Source organism: Marmota monax, unplaced genomic scaffold, assembly GCF_021218885.2.
Source record: "Marmota monax isolate L192 unplaced genomic scaffold, Marmota_monax_Labrador192_F-V1.1 WCK01_AAM20220418_F8-fsc00086, whole genome shotgun sequence".
Lineage (NCBI taxonomy): Eukaryota > Metazoa > Chordata > Mammalia > Rodentia > Sciuridae > Marmota > Marmota monax.
This window is the reverse complement of record NW_026693086.1, coordinates 5,798,399-5,820,472: the sequence shown is the minus strand read 5'-3', so window position 1 is coordinate 5,820,472 and position 22,074 is coordinate 5,798,399. Positions and strand designations below refer to the sequence as shown.

The 22,074-nt window shown below is 48.1% G+C and overlaps 1 protein-coding gene across 2 annotated transcripts; it reads left to right on the top strand.

Moving 5' to 3' along the window:
• Positions 1-3,107: 3,107 nt before the first annotated feature.
• On the top strand, positions 3,108-22,074 carry LOC124099556 (major vault protein-like). 2 transcript variants are annotated; one of them, XM_058582659.1, is made up of 16 exons: positions 3,220-3,238; positions 3,986-4,138; positions 10,068-10,212; positions 10,358-10,553; positions 12,010-12,133; positions 12,253-12,384; positions 13,865-13,959; positions 14,247-14,483; positions 15,759-16,040; positions 17,050-17,294; positions 17,369-17,566; positions 18,826-19,212; positions 20,158-20,274; positions 20,432-20,558; positions 21,246-21,434; positions 21,823-22,074. In XM_058582659.1, the coding sequence occupies exons 3-16, from the start codon at positions 10,088-10,090 to the stop codon at positions 22,039-22,041; spliced, it is 2,673 nt and encodes an 890-aa protein (XP_058438642.1). In that variant the 5' UTR covers positions 3,220-3,238; positions 3,986-4,138; positions 10,068-10,087; the 3' UTR covers positions 22,042-22,074. The 2 variants fall into 2 exon arrangements, with proteins under 2 accessions (XP_058438641.1, XP_058438642.1); XM_058582658.1 differs by lacking the exon at positions 3,986-4,138 and having other exon boundaries at positions 3,108-3,238.

The following is a 22,074-nucleotide window of genomic DNA, read 5'->3' as shown; positions in this document are numbered from 1 at the left end:
CTTCCTAATTTGTCCCAAGTATGTAAACCCGGTGAATCTTGGTCACAAAACCAAGGACAGAATTCACCAAGAGTCTTTATGTAGTAGCTGGGTCCTTCTGACCTGCTTTCCCTTCTGATTAATTATTGTCTCTAAAATGGTCAAATACATGTCCTTATGAGTAGAAGCTGAATTTCCCATTATTAATTTTTAACGACCTTAGCCCACAAAACTGCCTGGTACCTCCATGACCCTAAAAATTTTCACAATTTACTAAATTTCTATAGCGCGCTTCCCCACTAAACCTAGAGGATTTGACTCACATGCCCCATGTTGGGTGGCAAATTTAGCCCGCGGCCAGCACAGGCTTCATAGATGAAGGTTCAGTATATGTGAGAAATCCTTAGGGAGTTTTAAATCAAAGACACAGACTCTAACTACCTTTAAACCAGCTCCAGAACGGCTTCTCCTAGCTCCAGCCTCCAGCTACTTACTGTGGTAGCGAGGTTTACTGAAGAGGCCAGTGAGAGAGAGAGAGAACACGCCAGGGAGTGGACTTTTATTGGGGAACAAGAAATTCTGGGGAAAATCCCATCCAATGAAGATTAAGGGGGGCAGTGTCCCAAGGTCAGGTACTACGACTGGGTCTTCGGGCTAGTGGCCAGACACGCCTCCACATGGACAAGCCCTCGGACCTGAGAAGGGTGGGGAAAGCTCTGGACACAAGGATGTGTCTAAGCGCCTCTTGCCCAGCCAGGGAGGTAACTCAAATCACGTGCAAGGATGGCCTCCCACACACCAGCTTGATATAATGCTCTTTTAAAGCTTCTACCTTACAGACTTGTACACCTGGAAGATATGAACACATTAATAGCACACAATTACATTGATGTTTTTATATTAACCAAGTTTAGCTTTTAAAGACATAATATAGCACAATTCTCTAAAATAACAGTTCTTGTTTAACCAGCTGTTTAATTCCTTTAAGATATTTGCTCTAGGAACAAGAAACAAAACTTAGTTTACCTATAACATTGTGTTTTATTAATGTTTTAAGAAATCTTTGTCCTTTTAACATATGACTGATTGTAAAAACAAACTTACACAGACCTTCTTTATCACTTACTTAAACTCTCTTATTTACTTCATCACATAAAGACTTTCTTATCCAGGAACACTTGCTTTTCTTCTATTAAATATGATTTCCATACCTAGAACCTTCTAATTTCTCCTTTCCATCTGTTAACCTCCTTTTCTCTTCACATTTTGAAACTATCCTTGTAAATTTCTGAATTTAGACAGATTATTTCATTTTAATAAAAAGAAATACTTGATTTTACTTACATTAATCTTAATTGTAACAGTTGAAACTTTTTGGCCTTTGTATATAGAAATCTTCTATAAACCCTTGTATCTAGAATCACATCTGTTTACCATTTCATGAAAACACAACGTCTAAGTGTCAGTGATGAAAAACTTTAAAGCTTTTTTTTTTTTCATTTACCAACTTACAAAAACATCAATAATGTTACCCAATGCAATTCAAGGAGTTAAGAGTACTCAATGGTATATTTAAAATTTAGCATTTTAACCTTGTAAATCAATCATATATCTAACAAAAGTACTCATAAATGAGTAATTCCATGACAAATCTACTTATTTTATCAAAACTTCAGATAACTGTATTGAACAGTGTTAGCCATTTTTCCTTGTTTAAAAAAAAGTCCTAGAACCAAAGCATATCAGACATTTCATAGACAAACATTTTATTAGTTTTCTTTGAATACCTAGAAAAACTTGTAAGCTTAATTTTAAAGACGTCATTATTTTCATCTGTTTACCCAATTTAAATTGAACCACTTAAATCACATGAATCAAAGATATTTGGATCCATTTTTTATTTTTTATGAGCGTTCCTCATATATCTGCCAATTTTCATATCATGTGCATGATATATGGGCATACGCACATAACACAAGTGTGCACACATAACTCAATAGTAAAGGTCTTGTAGCTTTACTCAGGTGAAATCTCCATTGCAATGTTTAAAAACTCCACAGCTGAATAAAAATAGAACTGATCAGAAAAACATTAACCTAGGTCTGTGGGATCCAAATCATGAGTTAAAAAAAAATACACAATCTAAGAAAAAGCAAGAGTCCTAGAAAAAACGACCGGCCAGTAATTAGTAAATACCATACAATTTACTTCTTGATTTAGTCTAGTTTGAGTTCAGGTAAAAAGACACCTTTACTCCTTTATTTTTTTTTTTCCTTAAGCCTCAGATCAGTCTCCTACTGAGCTTTCAGGCTTCTTCCATTTGCATTTCAACTTAAGTCCTGGCTGAGGTCTGTAAGGAACAGGGAAAACTGCTATTCTAAGCAGAAATCTCATGCCTAAGGCATTTTAACCTTTAGTCATAATTTTCAGGTTTGGGTGTTGAAATTATGATATAAGTTTAAGATACAATTCACAAAATTTCATACATTTACATCTTGTTTTGTCAAAGAAAAAATTTTCCTACACTAGAAACACTTGCTCACACATAACTTAAAATAGGATCTTACTTGATAATATAAAAGCTACCATCAGAAGAAATCCCTTCAAGGATCATTAAGCCAATTCCTTTGCTCTGAAGTTCCTAAAGTAATATTAAGTTACATTAAATCACCTGAAAAAAATTGCAAAAGAGAACCATACACTACCATCTATATCCAAAATTAAGCTTTAAAAATTCCCAAGATTGTTGCTATTCAGTGCTATATTGGGTTGAATGTCTATTTGGAGACCTGGGTGAAATTTTCTGAATCTAAAATAAAATATGCAAACTTACCTTCTCTCGAGGAGGCTGCAGCTAGAGCCCAAACAGTTGGCTACACTTGAGCAGAAAGGCAGAATCCTATTCACCCAGATTGGAAAATGAAAGCCACATGCGGTAGAGGAGAACTGAGTCACCATCTGCCTTCCTATCTCGGGCCTTCTGATCCTCCTAGTCTCATTCCAGTGCGGACAGCTGGCTCTAAGGCAGAAATTCCTGTGTGGAATGAACTATGGTGCCACGAGCTGTAGCCAAAGTAGCCCCTGGGAGAAAATGAGCCCCGTGGCAGGGGCCCTATAAACATCCAAGCCCCGCTCCTGCCCCACCTCCCTCGTCCAGCCCAGCAGAGCCCTGCCGTGCCCTGGGTGGCCTGGAAGGGCTCCCTGGACTGTGAGAGAGTTTCCTGATCTGAGGGTGCTGCTGCTAGCCTGGCTTGTAGATGTGAGTACATCACACTGGCCCCCAAACCAGTGGTGGGTATCTGTCCCTTCCAAGGCTCTCTTTGACCCTGTCCTGCTTTCTTGGGCCTTTTGCTGGGGTAGCTAAGACCTCCCTGAACCCAGGGAAGAAAGGAGCAAGGAGGCTGCTTTGGGAGGTTTTGTTTGTTGGAGTTTGCTGCGTTTTGGAGTATAGGTAGATTAGGGCCACCACTCCCACTCTTCAAATCTCAGGCCTTTCTCTGACTTCAGTAAGAAGTCTCTCCCAAAGTAAGATGGGGACCTTACTAGACACAGTGGTATGTAGCTGTGGTCCCAGAGTTCAGGGCCAGCCTAGGCAACATAGTGAGACACCCCCCGCCCCGTCCCCCCACATACACACTCTCTTAAAAGGTAGGGACTGGGGCTGTACCTCTGGGGTAGAGCACTTGCCTAGCATGCACAAGGGCCTGGGTTTCTTCCACCCTCACCACCCCACCCACACACACATGCAAATATGAGGGTCCATTCAGACTCTATCTTGGAGCTAGACTGGTTTGGCTGCCCTCATCCTTCACCCTGTAGGGACCTGGGTTCTGGCCTGTCCCTTCAAGTTCCTAGAATGTGATTTGTCCCCGTTGAAGGTTCCTTAACTCTGCCAAATGTTAGGCTTTCCTACTGCCTTTGCAGGGCTGTGCAAGTGGTGAGCCTTGGCCAATCACTAGACAGATCATAGGCAGAGTGATCTTTTTTTTTAATATTTATCTTTTAGTTTTTTGGCAGACACAACATCCTTGTTTGTATGTGGTGCTGAGGATCAAACCTCTATCGAACCCGGGGCCTGAGGCTCGAACCCGGGCCGCACGCATGCCAGGCGAGCGCGCTACCGCTTGAGCCACATCCCCAGCCCCAGAGTGATCTTAAGGTGGGCTTGGTTTCCAAAAGGTGGAGTTGGTAAGAGAGGCTCTCTTCTCTTGAGGAGGAGGAAGTGAAAAATAGAAAGCTCAGTTGGACCCAGCAGCCTGTGATTCTGGGGATCTTGGAGCTGTTACTCTAGAGCAGAGGAGGGGGTGGTGGTGGCAGTTGACACATGTCCCCTGTGTACTCTGCTTGGGGGAAACCCCTGGGATATGGGGGAAAGATATGTCCTGTGGTGTGTGCCTGGTGCTTCTCCCTGGAAACTCCCACTTGTGAACAGCCTTTGGCACACAGAGCACCTAGCCTGCCCTGGGGTGGGGCTGTTTGGTTAGGACAGTTCTCTGTAACCTTGAGTGGATAGCCTAGAGACGACCTCAGGGCTCTAAGGAAACGGGGTGCTCAGGCCTCCTTGTTTGGTGTTGCTCTCTCAGGTTCTGAAGGAGCAGAAGTGGGCATTGATCCTGCCTGCACTCAAGAAAATGCTCACTTATGAACCCCCCCCCCTCGCACTATTTCCTGGGAAGTACCCAGGCTCTTAAGTCCTCAATGTAGGATTCAAATCTTCATGCTTCTGCCTGGAAAACCAGAGTCCTCTGGTCACAATGCCCCAGATGGAATTCTGACTCCAGCCTTTGAGAGCTGTGTGATCCTGAGCAAGTTCCATAACTTCCAAGTTCTTAGGAAGGAAAAATGAGTTGATTAAAGGCACTTAACTTACTGCAAACCTAACCTGTACCAGGATTGAAGTTAAGAGCTATTATGTGAGGGTACTTTTCTCAAATACAAGTTGGGGATTCTGAAGGTGGGTTCAGGACAGGCTGTTTATTACCCAGCTGAAGGTGGGTTCAGGACAGGCTGTTTATTACAGGGTGGTGCAGCCTTATAATCCCAGTGACTCAGGAGGCTGAGGCAGGAGGATGGCAAGTTTGAAGCCAGCCTCAGCAACTTAGTGAGATTGTCTCAAAATAAAAAAGGGTTGGGGATGTTGGTCAGTGGTTAAGCATACCTGGGTTCAATCCCCATCCCACCCCCTAAAAAAGAAAATATTGATCTAGCTTAGAGTCTGAATCCTGGTTTCTGGGTCACTTCTAGTCTACAATCCTTATCTTCAGTGATTGGCTTTTATTGGCAGCATCCAGGAGATCAAAGGAGCAGGGTTTTGGGCTGGTAGAGCTGCTCTGCCCCTCATGAGGCCCTACTCCACTTCTCCCAAAGTGGGTTAGATCTCAAGTAGGATTTTCTTAAGAAAAGCTCCCAAGACGTTGCCACCAAAAAAATTTTAAAGTGATTTAACTTCAGCCACACATTCTCAATTCCCATTAATAGTCCCCTAAAGCAGAAAATGGTTTTGGTAAACCGGGAAACCACCAAATGAAAAACAAGCAATTTCGGAGTCATGTGACTCACAAACTAGAAAATTTAACTCAGAATCATGAAGGCAAACTACATTGACAAAAAATCCCTATTTAAACTGAACTTCTCACACTTTTCTAAACCTAAGGTTGATGGAGATCGAGTGGCAAGGCTGGGCTGACCATCCTCACCTCCAACTTCAGGCCTACTTGGATAGAGACCCTAGGAGTTGGGACAAAGGGGCTGCTGAGAGCTGGGACAGGGGAAGGGCTGAAGGAGAATAAATGAAATTCCCTGCCCTCCAGGAGCATTCTGATTTGATCTCAGGTTCACTCTTGCTCCTAGCTGTTTGTTGAGCTTCTACTATGCATTCCAGACTTCCTTCTCTCTAATTAGAGCCTGCAGCATCAGGAAGCATCCTTTTTTTCCCACTTCACAGTTGAGCAGAGCAAGGCTCAGGTGCTAGTAGGTGACCCAAGATCGTGCTGGTGATGCCAGAACCTGCCAGATTGACACTTTCCCCACTCGTCCTCAGTCCTGACTATATATTAGAACCAGTGCTTGGACCCTTCCCCAGCCCAGAAATGGGTGGCTTTAGAAGATCTCCAGGTACCTCTCCTGTGCAGCCTGGGTTGGGTGTGGCTGCTATGCACCTGCTCTTCCCATACTTTGCAGTGTGCCCAAATCCTCGGAGAATCTTGTAAAAATGATGGTTGATTCTACAGTTAGGGGATGGGGACAAGATTCTGCATCACTATTAAGCTTTTAGTTGGTGCTCTGCCACTCGCTCACTGCACACCACATACACAACTTGGGCATCTGCTGTTTCCAATTTACTGCATCTACCAGGTGATTCTGAAGGCCCCTGATAAGTAGGGATTCAGGACTCTTTAATTTTGGCTGAAGCCTGGTATTATTTTAAAGATAGGAGCTTGGGATCACGAGCCCCTCTGTTTTATTTTGTCTTCACAGTGCTGGGGATTCAAGCCTAGGCCTTGCACATGCTAGGCAAGTGCTCTACTACTGAGCTACTCCCCAGCCCAGGAACCCCTTTTAAAAATAGAGGATGAACCCAGCTTTAGCTGAAGACAGGACAGGCTGTTTAGTTCTCTGCCCCTCCATCCTGACATCCATTATCTGTGTTGTGTTAGGGGAACAGTGGTCTCTGAGACTTCAGGTGAATGTTGGCTGTTTCAGAAAACCTCATGACATTTGAGGCACTTGTGGTCAGACCAGGCTGAGCATGTTCTCCACACCCCCCACCCAGCCAACTAGGGGACAGATCTCAAAGGGACTGAAGGGAGATGGGTGGGGGAGTAGATCTGGGGAGGTAGGGCCAGGCCTGAAATCTAGACCTTCAAAAGCCATCTAGTCCTGATAGTATCACTAACTTGTTTTGTGGCCCTGAGTGACTCATTGACCCTATCTGGGTCTCAACTGCTTAAAGCTATACTGTTCATTATGGGATCAGCTAGTCTCCTTTTTCTATTTAAGTTATAATTTAAAAAAATTCGAGGGGCTAGGCATAGTGGCACACACCTATAAGCACAGGATTGCAAGTTTGAAACCAGCCTCAGCAACTTAGCAAGGAAGATCCTGTCTCAAAATAAAAATGAAATAAAAAGGGCTGGGGATGTGGCTCATCGGGTAAGCACCCCTGGGTTCACACCCCAGTATAAAAACAAAATGGCTGGGGAGTACCAGGGCTCTGATACATGCCAGACCCATGTTTTACCACTGAGCTATACCCTCAGCCCCTTTTATTTTTTGAGACAGGATCTGACTAAGTTACTTAGGGTCTCCCTAAGTTCCTGAGACTGGTCTCAAACTTGGGATCCTCCTGTCTCAATCTCCAGAGTCCTTGAGATTACAGGCATGCACTACTGCACCCAACAGATAAAATTAGCCACATTCCAAGTATTCAGTTGTCACATGTGATTAGTCCAAAGACAGAGCAGATTTAGAATAGTAGAAAGTTCTATTGATAATGCTGAGTTAAAGGATTTTTTAATATTTATTTTTAGTTATAAGTGGACATAATATCTTCATTTTATTTTTGTATGTGGTGCTGAGGATCAAACCCAGTGCCTCACGCATGCTTGGTGAGCTCTCTACCTCTGAGCCACAACCCTAGCCCAGGTTAAAGGATTTTAAATAGGAGCCAGGCAGCTGATATGCATGCAGTTGCTCAGGTATAAGATAATAGGAAGTGCCTGGGACTGTGGTGAGCAGAAATGTTTGTCTCATTGAAAGGGTGCAGCTTGCCAGTCATGCTGCTGCAAGTCTGTAATCCCAGGAATTCGGGGAGGCTGAGGCAGGAGAATCACAAGTTCAAGTCCAGCCTCAACAAATTAGGGAGAGACCCTCAGTGACTTAGCATTTCCCAAAAAAAAAAAAAAAAAAGGACTGAGGACTGGGGATGTAGCTTAGTGGTAAAGCACCCTGGGTTCAGTCCCCAATACCACCAAAAGAAAGAACAGGGTGTAGCTGCTACTTGGCTCTTGCCAACTTTGCCACCTGAAATGTGGATGTTGTGTTGCTGGTCTCCAAAATATTCAAGAGAAGCACAAATTCAGAGCTTGTAAAAGTTCATGATTTGGTTTTGGGTTTTTTGTCTTACTTTGGTTTTTTACTGGGGATTGAACCCAGGGATGGTCTACACTCCAGTCCTTCCTATTTTTTGAGATAGTATCTCACTGTGCTGCTGAGGCTGGCCTCAAACTGCAGTCTGCATGCGTCAGCCTCCTGAGTTGTTGGGATTATAGGCATGTGCCACCATGCCCAGCTAAAATCTCATAATTGTGACACAAACAAACTGACATTTTATAGGTTGTGTGGATCAAGTAAAACTGTTCTCTCGGGTTTCTCTTCCAGTTTTGATTCTATAATTTCCGGGCTTCTGCCTATTTGTCCTGTGAGAAACCACTTCAAAACCATCTTACTTTCATTGTTCCCCAAATGGAAAACTGCCTGAGTGAATAAATGAAGAACCACTCCTTTTGGTGGTGACTTCAGAAATATGTGGTGGCTGAGGGTGCGGCTCAGCAGTAGAGTACTTACAAACAGGGCCCTGGATTCGACCCTAATTCCACCCTGCTCTGTGATATCAGGGTGGAATTCAGGGCCCTGTTGTATGTATGATTTCAGACACGTTGCTCAGAGTAACAAGCAGGAGCTTATTAGAAGGGATAGGAAAAGGTAAAAGGGGGCATGTTCTCAAGAGAGTGGGGGTCCTCTCAGGAGAATGACATACCCCTGCCGCCCACCAATTTTAATGGGGGCCCCAGGGAAGGCAGGATTGCACCAGATGTCCATTCTTTGTATGGTCTTACCCTTAGAGGGGAGATTTTACATTTTAATGACCTGCTAAAGATCTAGAGGCAACTTTGAGTGAGCTATGCCCACACTGACCAGTTGTAATTGGAACCAGTTAGGGGGAATTATCCTTATCTCCCTGAGTTCAGGGATCTGGTCTGTGTAAGGGTCACAAAAGTGCCCCTTCCCCAGGGTAACTGTGTTCAGCATTCTTCCTGCAGATCACAGGTATTTCGTGAGGAATGTAGCATTTCTTAAGCTAGGTGGGTAGTTTACTTTTTGAAAGAAAGCATGTGGGGTTAGCATGATAGACCCAGTTTATAGAATTATCCCCTAAACCTCATGTTCCCAAGGCTCACGTCTATTACCTACCCCCCAATATCCACCCCCCAAAAAAAAAGCAAACAGAAGAAGGAAAAAAATCTGACTGTAATCTAAGGACAAGGCTTAGAGTTGCATAGTAAACTTGATTTCCTTTGCTGACTCATAAAAACATGTCCAGAGTCCAAGGGATGCCGGATGTAGGGATGGGCATTAGGTCATGTGTGTGATGTTCCTGAACAGGCCAGCCTCTGGATGAAACTACCCAGATATGGAGGCAGGTAGCCTGGGGTGGGTGGAATACAAAAATTATTTGCCCCCTTTTCCCTTCCCCAATCCCATAACAACAGGGTGACAACAGACCAGAAAGGGAACTAGAGGCAAACACTAGAATGACTGGCTGTTACCAATCTGGGTGATTCTATGGAAGCATCAATTCAGTCAGGGATCCCTTCCCTGGTGGATCACGTCTCACCTGTTCACCCCAGGATTGCTTAACGCTCAAGGAAGGGGAGGGGGCAGAAAAAGATCATGCAGATATTCTTTGGCCTCGGGCTAACACTTTATATTGCCTGGCCTTTGGGATCCCCTGAAATAAAAGCTGCCTGCCTCTGGAGGAGCCAGAGCGCCCTGCAGAGTGGCTGCTTCCCACTGTGTGCTGGGAGAGGCTACATCGCTGTCCCCATAGACGGATCTACACTTCCAGCTGGAGGTAGCTCTAACTCTGTGCACCTAGAGGGGAACCTTTTGATCTAACCTTTTGTGGATGGGCTCTGGTGTCCTGGGTGGGAAAAACAAAGGGGACGTGGGAGTGGGGACAGGAAATGGGAGACGTCATTTGAGCTTAAAAATGAAGGGCCACCCATAGGCCATCTTTAGACTGGGGCCTGCCTCATCCCAGGTCCCCTGTGCTTATCCTGTGTCTTCTTCCCATCTGTCTGTCATAGCCCTGTGCTTAGGAGTCACCATGGCAACTGAAGAGTCCATCATCCGCATACCCCCATACCACTACATCCATGTACTGGACCTGAACAGCAACGTGTCCCGGGTGGAGATTGGGCCAAAGACCTATATCCGGCAGGATAATGAGAGGTTGGTGTGGGGCCCTCGGGGCCAAGAAGGGCTCATTGGTCTCTGCCCTGTTCGCAAACTTGGGTGGCAGGGAGCTTTCTCCTGTTTGCAGTCTCCTCTGGGAACGGGGACCTGAGTCTTCACACCCCTTCTCGCCTTCTAACAGGGTGCTGTTTGCCCCCGTGCGCATGGTAACAGTCCCCCCACGCCACTACTGCACAGTGACCAACCCTGTGTCCCGGGATGCCCAGGGCTCCGTGCTGTTCGATGTCACAGGGCAAGTACGGCTTCGCCACGCTGACCAAGAGATCAGGTTGGCCCAGGACCCCTTTCCCTTGTACCCAGGGGAAGTGCTGGAAAAGGTACTTGGCTTGCTTCCCCATCCCCCACTCTGCCTGTCCTAGGGCTCTGCACTGTCTTCTGAGGGGACAGTGGGAAGGGCTGGGAGGGACATTTGCTGGTTCTCACCAGGGCAAAATTGACTCACCGTCTTTCTACTCACCTTTCCTGCTCCCTGCTTCCTCCTCTGTGTCCCCAACCTACCCTCCTCTCCTGTCTACACTGTGGATCCTTGGGGAGATTCCCCTCCATCAAGTGGACGTGATGGAGCCCAACCCATCCTGTGTCTCCTGAGGCTCTGCTCCTCACCTCTCAGTCCTCTCTCCTTTCCATCTCTAACTTCTTAGCTGGGTATCCCAGCAATTCAGAAGGTTGAGGCAGGAAGATCACAAGTTCAAAGCTAACCTCAGCATTTAGCAAGACCCTCAGCAACTTAGTGAGACCCTGTCTCAAAATAAAATATAAAATGGACTGGGGATGTGGTTCAGTGAGAGAACTCCCCTGGGTTCAATTCTCAATACCAAAAAAAAAAAAAAAAAAAGCCAGTTCCCAAACTTCTCCTTCAAGTGAGTTTCTGCAGAACCACCCTCCCTGACATCTGCAGTCTGGGGAGAATAGTCCTGCCTTATCTCCCTGCTGGAACTGAAACTTCATGAAGACAGAGGCTGTGTCCTCAGTCACGATGACCAGAGTATCCTGTGTATGGGAGGTGAACAGGGAAAGGGAGACTCTAGCCAGTGTGTGGCCAGAGGGCAGAGTGGTTACTCCATCTTCCACAGCCCAGGGCCAGTTTAGTTGGAGTCGGGAGAGCAGGCAAGATTCCCTAGGATTCAAGTCTTGATTCCATTCTTTATTGGCTGTGTGACCTTGATCGTGTCTCCTAATGTCTGTGATCCTTTTTTTTTTTCCCTTTCCTGTCTGTCTCAGAACATTGTCAAATATCAAATGAATTCATGTTTGTGGAGACATTTCTACAAACTTTTAGAAGGTGCATCTACTTTTTTTGCCAGGTTCCCCTTCTTGTCTGAAGATGTGATGATTGGAACACCAATGACTATCTTATAACCATGAGGCAAAACCATGCTTAAAACTTGCTTGTTAATGTTATAATGGTTTATATCTTCCCACCTTCATATAATCCCTAGAGAGCACCGGTGAACAAAGACCAGGAAATTTCATTGATTCAGCTTCTCAGATATTTCTAAAATATCTCAATCCTTCTTCTCAGTCTCCCTCTTAGATTATTAGCTCTAAACATCTCCTGAGCTCATCAGTGATAGCATCCTCCTGCTTGATCTACTCCATCCTTTAGTTCTTCAGATCAGATGTACTTGGGACCACTTCTACCTTGGGTATTCCACCTGGTTCTTATTTTGGGACATATAATGATTGATGCCATAGGTTCTGACCTTCATACTATCAGGTTTAACCCTCAAGGTCATAGCACTGAGTGCCCCTGGCCTCTTCATCCCCCACTAGGACATCACACCACTGCAAGTGGTCCTGCCCAACACTGCCCTGCATCTTAAGGCGCTGCTGGACTTTGAGGATAAGGATGGAAACAAGATAGTAGCAGGAGACGAATGGCTATTTGAGGGACCGGGTGAGTTAACTCTCCATTGGGAGAGGTCAGGGTCTTTGGTTGGGGTCCGGGTCTTTGCCTTCCCACCATCGCCCTGACCTCTTCTATCCTCAGCTTCTGTTCCATCTCCCCTTTCTCAGGCACGTACATCCCCCGGAAGGAGGTGGAGGTTGTGGAGATCATTCAGGCTACTGTCATCAGACAGAATCAGGCACTGAGGCTGAGGGCCCGCAAGGAGTGCTTGGACCGGGATGGCAAGGAGAGGGTGACAGGTGGGGACCCCAAGGGACACTGATGGTGGGTGGGCAGGAGGGACCTTGCCTGCAGGGGAAGCAGGGAAAGCCACTTGTAGCCAGAGGGCAGTGCTTCTCTGGTTTCTCTTTTCATTTTTTAGGGCTGGGCTACAGCTCAGTTGGTAGAGTGCTTGCCTTGTGTGCACATAATAGAGCATTATAGTTAGGCATAGTAAATGAGTTCACTTTGAGAACTCTAGAATTTTGTGTTTTTTTTTTTTTAAGAGAATTTTTTAATATTCAGTTTTCAATGGACACAACGTCTTTATTTTTTATTATGTGGTGCTGAGGATCGAACCCAGCGCCACATGCATGCGAGTGCGTTACCACTTGAGCCTCATCCCTAGCCCTCGGTATTTCTTGAACTATGGAGGGCTGTCCAGCGCTGGCTCTGCCCCAGCCCTGATCCTGTGATCATGAGAACCTGGGCGTGGGCTTTCCCTCTCCCACCCTTCACCATGAGCTGTGGGCAGTGGCCAGGTCTTATCTGATTCTGGATCAACAATGCAGAGGTTCAAATACAGTGAACAAATGCAGCCAAGTGCATTGCTGGATGTGGATCAAAATGCTTTACAAATTGTAGCTTATTGAGTCCACCAACAACCTTGATGTGACTTTCCTGTCTTCCATATGGCAAGGCTGAGGCACAGAGATCCGGTGACTTGCCCAGGATATGTGACCAGGTGGGGCAAGGCTGAAGCTTGGGCGTCCTTGCTGCTCCAGGAAACAAAAGGATACCCACAACTCTACTAGAGGCACCAGGGTACCAGGGATTGAACTCAGGGTTACTCCACCACTGAGCCACACCCCCAGCCATATTTTGTATTTTAGAGACAGGGTCTCACTGAGTTGCTTAGTGTCTTGTTTTTTTTTGTTTGTTTTTATTTCATTTGTTTTAAGGTTGAGAGAGGAGAGAGGGAAATTTTTTTAATATTTATTTTTTTAGTTTTCAGCAGACACAACATCTTTGTTTGTATGTGGTGTTGAGGATCAAACCCGGGCTGCACACATGCCAGGCGAGCGCGCTACCGCTTGAGCCACATCCCCAGCCCAGTAGTGTCTTGCTTTTGCTGAGGCTGGCTTTGAACTCCCGATCCTCCTATTTTAGCCTCCTGAGCTGCTGGGATTACAGGCGTGCACCTCCGTGCCTGGCTAATAGAGGCACTTTTCCTGCCCATTTTAGGGGAGGGAAAAATTTAGTCTTTGGGGCATAGAGAAGGAATAGCAGAGTGTTCGCGTAGCAACTCCTTGAGCATTCTAGAAGTTTTTTTTTTTTTTTTTTTTCTTTAATTCTGGAGGGAGAAAGGAATGAGTCCAAGGGCTCCTGTCAGGCCTTTGAACCTGGGGGCAGTGACTTCTCTTCACCTTTGAAGTCCTGTTGTCCTGTTATCTAAGCTGTGGAAAAGACATCTGGGGGAGGCTGCATAACTTCTGACCTTGACCTCCTGCCCTTGACCAGGAGAAGAATGGCTGGTCCGCTCTGTGGGTGCATATCTCCCAGCAGTGTTCGAGGAGGTTCTGGATTTGGTGGATGCTGTAATCCTTACGGAAAAGGTTTGTGGCCTGGGGATGAGAAAAGGGACCCTGGGCTAGGGAATGCTCCAAGTGGCAGAGAATAGCAGCAGACGATGTGACAGTGAAAGGAAGACATTACTAGGGTCACTATAAAACCCCCAGAGGTCACATCAACTGAGGACTATCTTGGCTATCTGGAAGGGTTAAAAAGTCACTCAGACCTGGGAGCAGAGTTAGTGGCCAGTGGTGTTCCCAGAATCCCCCAAGGAAGTGGTAGGAGGAAGTTGGAGGGAGACTTACTGAACACCCAGCGTCTCCTTCTGCAGACAGCCCTGCACCTCCGGGCTCGGCAGAACTTCCAGGACTTGCGTGGAGTGACCCGCCGCACTGGGGAGGAGTGGCTGGTGACAGTCCAGGACACAGCAGCTCACGTGCCCGATGTTCATGAGGAAGTACTAGGAGTCGTGCCCATCACCACACTGGGCCCCCAAAACTACTGTGTGGTCCTTGACCCCGTCGGACCAGATGGCAAGAACCAGCTGGGACAAAAGCGGGTCATCAAGGTGAGTTCCTCCTTTTCCCCAGAGCCTGTCCTATGAGGGTAAGTGCTCTTGAGTGACAGGAGGCTTCTGACTTCCACTCATTCCACAATCTAGAAACACCCTCGGTGCCTTTGCACACTTAGTTCTGTGTGCCTAGGACCCTTCCCATTTGAAACCCGGGCAGCCTCCAGGGAACCTCAGGGACGTGCTTCCTGTTCTGCATCCTGCCCCCCACGCCATGCCCGAAGACCCTGAAACCCTGTCTCTTCTGTGTTCTGGAACCTTGATCATCTTGTGTAAAACAAATCCCACAGTTTACCCTTCTCCCCTGCTCCATGAACTTTATGTGGAGACTCCAGGAACCGCACACTTCCTCTAAAGGGCTGCGCAGCAGTAGTTTCTGCTTATAGCACAGGGTTGTTGTTGAAGCCCAGGGGTTCAGCTGTTGTCTTGTAAATGCAGCCCAGACAATGCATAAACAGAGGAGGTTGCCGTGTTCCCAGAATATTGCGTTATTATTTATTTTTATTTATCATTTTGGTATTGGGATTGAACTCGGGGGCCTCTACTCCTGAACTATATCTCCAGCCCTTTTGAGTTCTTATTTTGAGATAAGATCTTGCTTAAATGGCTGCAGGCTAGCCTGAAACTTGTGATCCTCCTGCATCAGCCTCCTGAATTGCTGAGATTACAGGCATGCACCAAGTATCCAGTTTTGTAACTCTTGTGAATAGGTTAACTCTAAACAGTTTAACTTGGAGCTGGGTGAGGTCGTGGTGCATGCCTGTAATCCCAGCAGTTCTGAAAGCTGAAACAGAATTCCAAGTTTGAGGTCAGCCTCACCAACTTAGCAAGACTTTGTCTTAAAATTAAAATATATATAAAGGGGGCTGGAGTTGTGGCTCACTTCGCACATGTGAAGCACTGGGTTTGATCCTCAGCACCACATAAACAAAACAAGTAAGTAAGAAGGGCTGGGCATGTGGCTCAGTGATGAAGCACCCCAGGGTGCAATCCCTGCTATAAAAAAAAAAGTTTAACTTGTAATGATCCAGGTGTGACAGTTCACAGAATCTTTCAGAGACATGTTTGACTAAGTGAGATTCTATAGCCTTAAGAGCCTCACAGTCCAGATAGTGCATCACAGTATTATAATGTGGGGGTGGGGCATGCTTTGGGGCTCCTGTACTCAGCACAAGCCCAGGATAGCATAGGGCTGGGGAGGTGCCACTGGAGGTACCTGTATCCCTGGGTGGCAACTGCTCCTAACCCTCTCCTCACCTGTCTCGCCACCAGGGAGAGAAGTCTTTTTTCCTGCAGCCAGGGGAGAGGTTGGAGCGAGGCATTCAAGATGTGTATGTGCTGTCGGAGCAGCAGGGGCTGCTGCTGAGGGCTCTGCAGTCCCTGGAGGAGGGGGAGAAGGAGGAGAAGGTCTCCCACCAGGCAGGGGACCGCTGGCTCATCCGAGGGCCCCTGGAGTATGTGCCATCTGCCAAGGTGGAGGTGGTGGAGGAGCGGCAGGCCATCCCTCTGGACGAGAATGAGGGCATCTATGTGCAGGACGTCAAGACTGGAAGGGTAACTGCTGAGGGATGGGCGGCTGTCACTGCTATGTGACCATGGTGGTGACTTCCTCTGAGCAAGCATCTGATGCTGCTGGAGAGAGGGGTGGTGGGCATGGGGGAGGGGACGCCACAATATCTATAATAGCATCTGCGTGGGCTGCTGGTGGACTCGAGGGCATTCCATGGAATATTTGCCATTTCTTTGTCTAAAATATCTTACTTCAAAACTGCAACTGAAGCCGGGCATGGTGGCACATGCCCGTAATCCCAGCAACTTGGGAGGCTGAGGCAGGAGAATCACAAGTTTGAGGGCAGCCTCAGTAACTTAGCAAGACTATAAGCAACTTAGTCAGACCCTGTCTCAAAAATTAAAAAGGGCTGGAGATGTGGCTTAGGGGTAAAGAGCTCCCTGGGTTCAATCTCTGGTAGCAAAAAAAAAAAAAAAACCCAAAACCTCAAACTGCGGGGATGAGCCTGGTACTGGGATGGGGATTCTGCCCCATTGCAAATCTGGTCCTATCTTGAACACCTCACTGGAGTGTGACCTGGGAGCAATAATACCCTCCTCCCCCATGCCCATATGCTAGTGAAAGATTTCCTTTTTGCTGCTTCACCTAAAACTTTCAACCTTGGTTTGACTGAGGACCACATCTCCAACCTCTTTTTCTAAGAATCCAACCTAGAAATGCACATTAGAATCTGAGGAGGTACTTCCTAGCATTGCATCTCTCTGTGATGCCCTCTAAGCATCCCAGGAATAATAATATTAAGCACTTGCTGTATGCCAAGTGTTGTTTGAACTGGACACATGAAGCAGTTAGATCCTTGACCCCACAAGGTGGCCACTGTCATGTCCATTTTACAGATGAAGAACCCAAAGCAAAGGCTCGAGTAGCTTGCCCAGATGAAGCTTTGCTGTATGGACCATGCTGACCTGCTGTGTTGCTCCACGGTGGATCGGCTCTGCTCAAGACGGCTCTAACCCTCACTGATAAGACCTCTGCTTGTCCCCACCTCTCAAGGTACGTGCTGTGATCGGAAGCACCTACATGCTGACACAGGATGAAGTTCTGTGGGAGAAGGAGCTGCCCCCTGGGGTGGAGGAGCTGTTGAACAAGAGGCATGACCCTCTGGCAGACAGGGGCAAGGAGGACACAGCTAAGACCCTTCAGCCCTCAGCTCCCCGGAACAAGACGCGTGTGGTCAGCTACCGCGTCCCTCACAACGCAGCCGTGCAGGTGTATGACTACAGAGAGAAGAGAGCCCGGTGAGCGGCTGGCCCCAGCCTGCGGGGTGGTAGGGGAGGCTCTCCCCCCACCTGACTTCTGGCTCTCCCTTCAGGGTGGTCTTTGGGCCAGAGCTGGTGTCCCTGGGTCCTGAGGAGCAGTTCACAGTGTTGTCCCTGTCGGCGGGGCGGCCCAAACGTCCCCATGCCCGCCGAGCCCTCTGTCTGCTGCTGGGACCTGACTTCTTTACAGATGTCATCACCATAGAAACAGCGGATCATGCCAGACTGCAGCTGCAGCTCGCCTACAACTGGTGAGGGCTGGGAGTCTTGGGTGAGGGTCTGCTGGGTGCAGTCCTGGGGAGCCCTGAGAAAGAGAGATGCCTCCTAATGAGGGCAGAATGCCTGACTCCATGCCTGGTGCAGAAGGAAGCCAGGCATTAGCAAATCCAGGGAAGTTGTGGGCTCACTCACATTCTGGGACTTGGGGAACCAGTAGCTGAACACAGGGAAACTCCCAACATGCGTTTAACACAACACAAGTGAAAGGTTATTAAAAGATCAATGGGATACAGCAGGCAGGAGTGGGCAGACCATGTGGCCAAAGCACCTGTTCTGAAACCACAGCCCAGCTCTGCTTCTCCCTAGCTATGGACCTGTGCAAACCACTTGGTGCTCTCCTCAGCTTACCTATGTGTAACAGCATCACCTACATCACAGGGCTGTTGACAGGGTGCTGAGAGAATTGGAACAGTCCCTGTATATGACAAGAGTTCCAATGGCAGCCCTTAGAATTAGGGTGAGATAAGTTACTTGCAGAACTAATGCTTACCAACTCCCAAGTGTGTGTTTCTCACTTCTTGGCTGAGAGTAGCCAGTACCATGTGAGGTGGATGGTTCTGGCATATTCCAGGGCACTGTAGCATAATCATTAAGAGACAGATTGCCTGGATTCAGAATTCCTTCCTGCCACACATTATATGATCTTGGGCGAGTGAGTTAACCTCTGTAAAATGGGGAGAATGTTTATCCCCGCTTACCAGGGTAGCTGAGATTAAATGGAAACATGGTACATTCCTTGGGACCTAACTGGGTACATGTTAGCATTATCTATTGTAAGGGGCCCTGCCCAGTTATAGAGGGCTAGTGTTGAAATTGTACTCAGAGAAAGTCTTTCCTTTTTTTTGGGGGGGGGGGGAGGTGCGGGGACTGAGCCACATCTCCAGCCCTTTTTTTTTATTTGGACATTTAGACACAGGCTCTTGCTGAGTTGCTTAGGGCCTTGCTAAGTTGCTGAGGATGGCTTTGAATGTGCAATCCTCCTGTCTCAGCCTCCTGAGCCACTGAGATTACCGGCTTGTGTCACTGTGCCTGGTTAAGAAAACGGCTTTCTCAGGGCTGGAGATGTGGCTCAAGCGGTAGTGCGTTCGCCTGGCATGCCTGTGACCAGGGTTCGATCCTCAGCACCACATACAAAGATGTTGTGTCCGCCGAAAACTTAAAAAAAAAATAAATTAAAAAAAAGAAAAGAAAAAAGAGAACAGCTTTCTCTTCTGGGCCTCTTTGTCCACAGGCACTTTGAATTGAATGACCGGAATGATCCTCAGGAGGCAGCCAAGCTCTTCTCGGTGCCTGACTTTGTGGGGGATGCCTGTAAGGCCATCGCCTCCCAGGTGCGAGGAACTGTGGCCTCCGTCACCTTCGATGACTTCCATAAGAACTCGGCTCGCATCATTCGCACAGCCGTCTTTGGCTTTGAGACCTCAGAAGTCAAGGGCTCTGATGGCATGAGCCTGCCCAAGTCCAGGGACCAGACCGTCTTCCCCCAGAATGGGCTGGTAGTCAGCAGTGTGGATGTGCAGTCGGTGGAGCCTGTGGACCAGAGGACCCGGGACGCCCTGCAACGCAGTGTCCAGCTGGCCATTGAGATCACCACCAACTCCCAGGAGGCAGCAGCCAAGTGAGTGACACCTGGGGCTCAGCTGCCTAGAATTCCTCTCCGGGGTCTCCATCTTATACTCCCAGGGCGTGAGTAGCATGGAGTCCATTATGTCCACCTGCTGCATCCTTGTTCTTGAGGACCTCTTTACACTGTGGATAACGTGACCCACTTAAAAATGAGACTAAGGTGCCACCTGTACTCCCTTAGCTTCCCACCTTGCTCCTGGCGCAGGGGGTATAGATCAGCAGTAGAGTGCTTGCCTAGCGTGGGTTCTGTCTCTGGCACTGCAAATGAACTTCTAAGGGCTTCCCCACCTGAAGCCTTTTATTTGGGGGAGGTGTGCTGGGGACTGAACTCCAGGGCACTCGACCACTGAGCCACATCCCCAGCCCTGTTTTGATTTTGTTTTGAGACAGGGTCTCTGAGTTGCTTAGCACCTCGCCAGTGCTGAGGTGATCCTCCTGCCTCAGCTTCTTGAGCAGCTGAGATTACAGCCGTGCGCCACTGTGCCCGGCTCAACAGCCTTTTGCACAGGCTGATCCACTGCCTAGAAAGCGCTTCCCTAGAGCATTTTCAAACCAGGCTCCTCCTCTTGATCTCAGTCTGAAGGTCGCCTCCTTTTCTTTCTCCCATGACTGCAGTAGCACCCTCTTTGCCTAGACACCCATTTTACCATCTCCAAGGTGCTTGTTTCTATCTGAAATCGCCCTTGCTTACTTGTTTTTACCACTGGAGGGGATATTGGGTGAAGCAGGGGCCCTGAGCATGCTGCCTTCCCCAGGTCTAGAGCCACCCTGGGGATGCGAACAGCGTGCACGCTATTTTGAGTGGAGGTGCGTGTCCAGTGCCTTCTGAGGTCAGGGTCTGTCCTGGCTCCCTAAGGCTTGGCAGTCTCTGCCCTTGGCAGTCCTATCCAGCTGTGGCCCCATGCCAGCATCTCAGCCTGTCTCTGATCTCATCCAGGCACGAGGCCCAGAGACTAGAACAAGAAGCCCGAGGCCGACTAGAGAGGCAGAAGATCTTGGACCAATCAGAAGCTGAAAAAGCTCGCAAAGAACTCCTGGAGCTTGAAGCTTTGAGGTGGGTGGAGAACCAGAGGAGGATGGTCTTGGGAAATGGTGGGTGGGGGGCACCAGGGTGTGTGTGAGATGGAACAGCATGTTGCATGGCCTAAATCAAGGCCCCAAGTGGTCAGGGCCTTCTTTTGAGTTTTATGGGACTCTGCCTCCCCCTCCAGCACAGCGGTAAAGAGCACCGGGACTGCCAAGGCCGAAGCTGAGTCCCGTGCAGAGGCTGCGCGGATTGAGGGCGAAGGCTCCGTGCTGCAGGCCAAGCTGAAGGCACAGGCTTTGGCCATTGAGACGGTGAGTTGGGGACTGCTTGTGAAAGGGTGTGGCCTTGGAACCTGGAAGAGACCCATTCATTATGGTCCCTGAAGCCAAGCAGGATACCAAGCACCCTAATATAAAGCCCTCTTCAAGTACTTTGTGTTTTACAAAGACCTTTGCCCTATAGCAATGCATTTAATCCATTCCTTGAAAGTAAAGATTATTATACCCATTTTGCAGATGAGTACTCAAACACTGACACCTTTGTGCCAGTTATGTGAAGCATGTGCTTTACATTCATGTTCTTATTTTGTGCTTGAAATCCCCTTGAGGTAGGTCTTATCTTTTTTGTGTGTCTGTGTGGTACCAGAGATTGAACCCAGCGGTGTTTTACCACTGAGCTACATCCCAGCCCTTTTTTATTTTCATACAGGATCTTGTTATGTGGCCCCGGTTGGCCTCAAACTGGCAATCCTCCTGTGTCAGCCTCCTAAGTAGCTGGGATCACAGGCATGAGCACCACTGCACTGATGCTCAGATTAAGGAGCGCCTGTGCGTCACTAGCTAAGCAGTGGCATAGCGAGGATTCACACCCTGCTGACTAAAAGATTAGAGCGGTGTTCCCTCTGCCTCAGTTCCTTCAGGCTCGCTGGCTAGGGTGACTTTCTGGACAGTTCCCAGGGACCACATGATCTTAAGCCAGCCACGTTTCTTCCCTTGCAGGAGGCTGAGCTCCAGCGGGTCCAGAAAGTACGAGAGCTGGAACTGGTCTATGCCCGGGCTCAGCTGGAGCTGGAAGTGAGCAAGGCCCAGCAACTGGCTGAGGTGGAGGCAAAGAAGTTCAAGCAGATGACAGAGGCCCTGGGCCCCAGCACCATCAGGGACCTGGCTGTGGCCGGGCCAGAGATGCAGGTGAGGGTTAGGGGAGGTTGGTGAGGCGTGTTTGTCTTGGGACCAGCCTTGGAACTAAGAAGGCAGAAGAGAAATGACATCTAGAATGTCAGGGAGAGGGAGTGAGCAGACGTCCTTTTATCATTTGTCACTTGAGCACAGTGTCATGTGTGTCAACATCAGGCTCTGTATTAGACTCAGCAGAGAGCTGGAACTCTTGGGGGAGACAGTGAATACCTGGGGTGTCAGTCTGTGACCGATGCTTCCAAGGAAGGCTGGCCGGGTGATGGGATGAAGGGGAGCTGACACTTCAAATCAGTTGGTTTCAGGAGGGTCACTTGGAAGTGCAAGAAGTGACCAACTTCTAACCCTGTCTTCTTTCCTTCCCCCTCCTCCTCTTCACCTCCAGGTCAAACTGCTCCAGTCCCTTGGTCTGAAATCCACCTTGATCACTGATGGCTCCTCTCCCATCAACCTCTTCAACACAGCCTTTGGGCTGCTGGGGCTAGGGTCTGATGGTCAGCCCCAGGCCCAAAAGTCGGCTGGTGGGCTCAGCCCCCAGGATGGTTTACATATTCAGGGTCCTCCCGCCCCTCAGACTGCTGGAGGCAACCAAATTGTGCCTTAGCTCTTACTCACAACTGAACAATAAAGTGGACAT

Coding starts and splice junctions, on each gene's coding strand:
- LOC124099556 (XM_058582658.1), top strand. CDS start 10,088: ATGGCAACTGAAGAGTCCATCATCCGCATACCCCCATACCACTACATC. Junction 17,295..17,368: donor TACAGAGAGAAGAGAGCCCG/GTGAGCGGCTGG, acceptor CTCTCCCTTCAG/GGTGGTCTTTGGGCCAGAGC. Junction 20,559..21,245: donor AGGCTTTGGCCATTGAGACG/GTGAGTTGGGGA, acceptor CTTCCCTTGCAG/GAGGCTGAGCTCCAGCGGGT.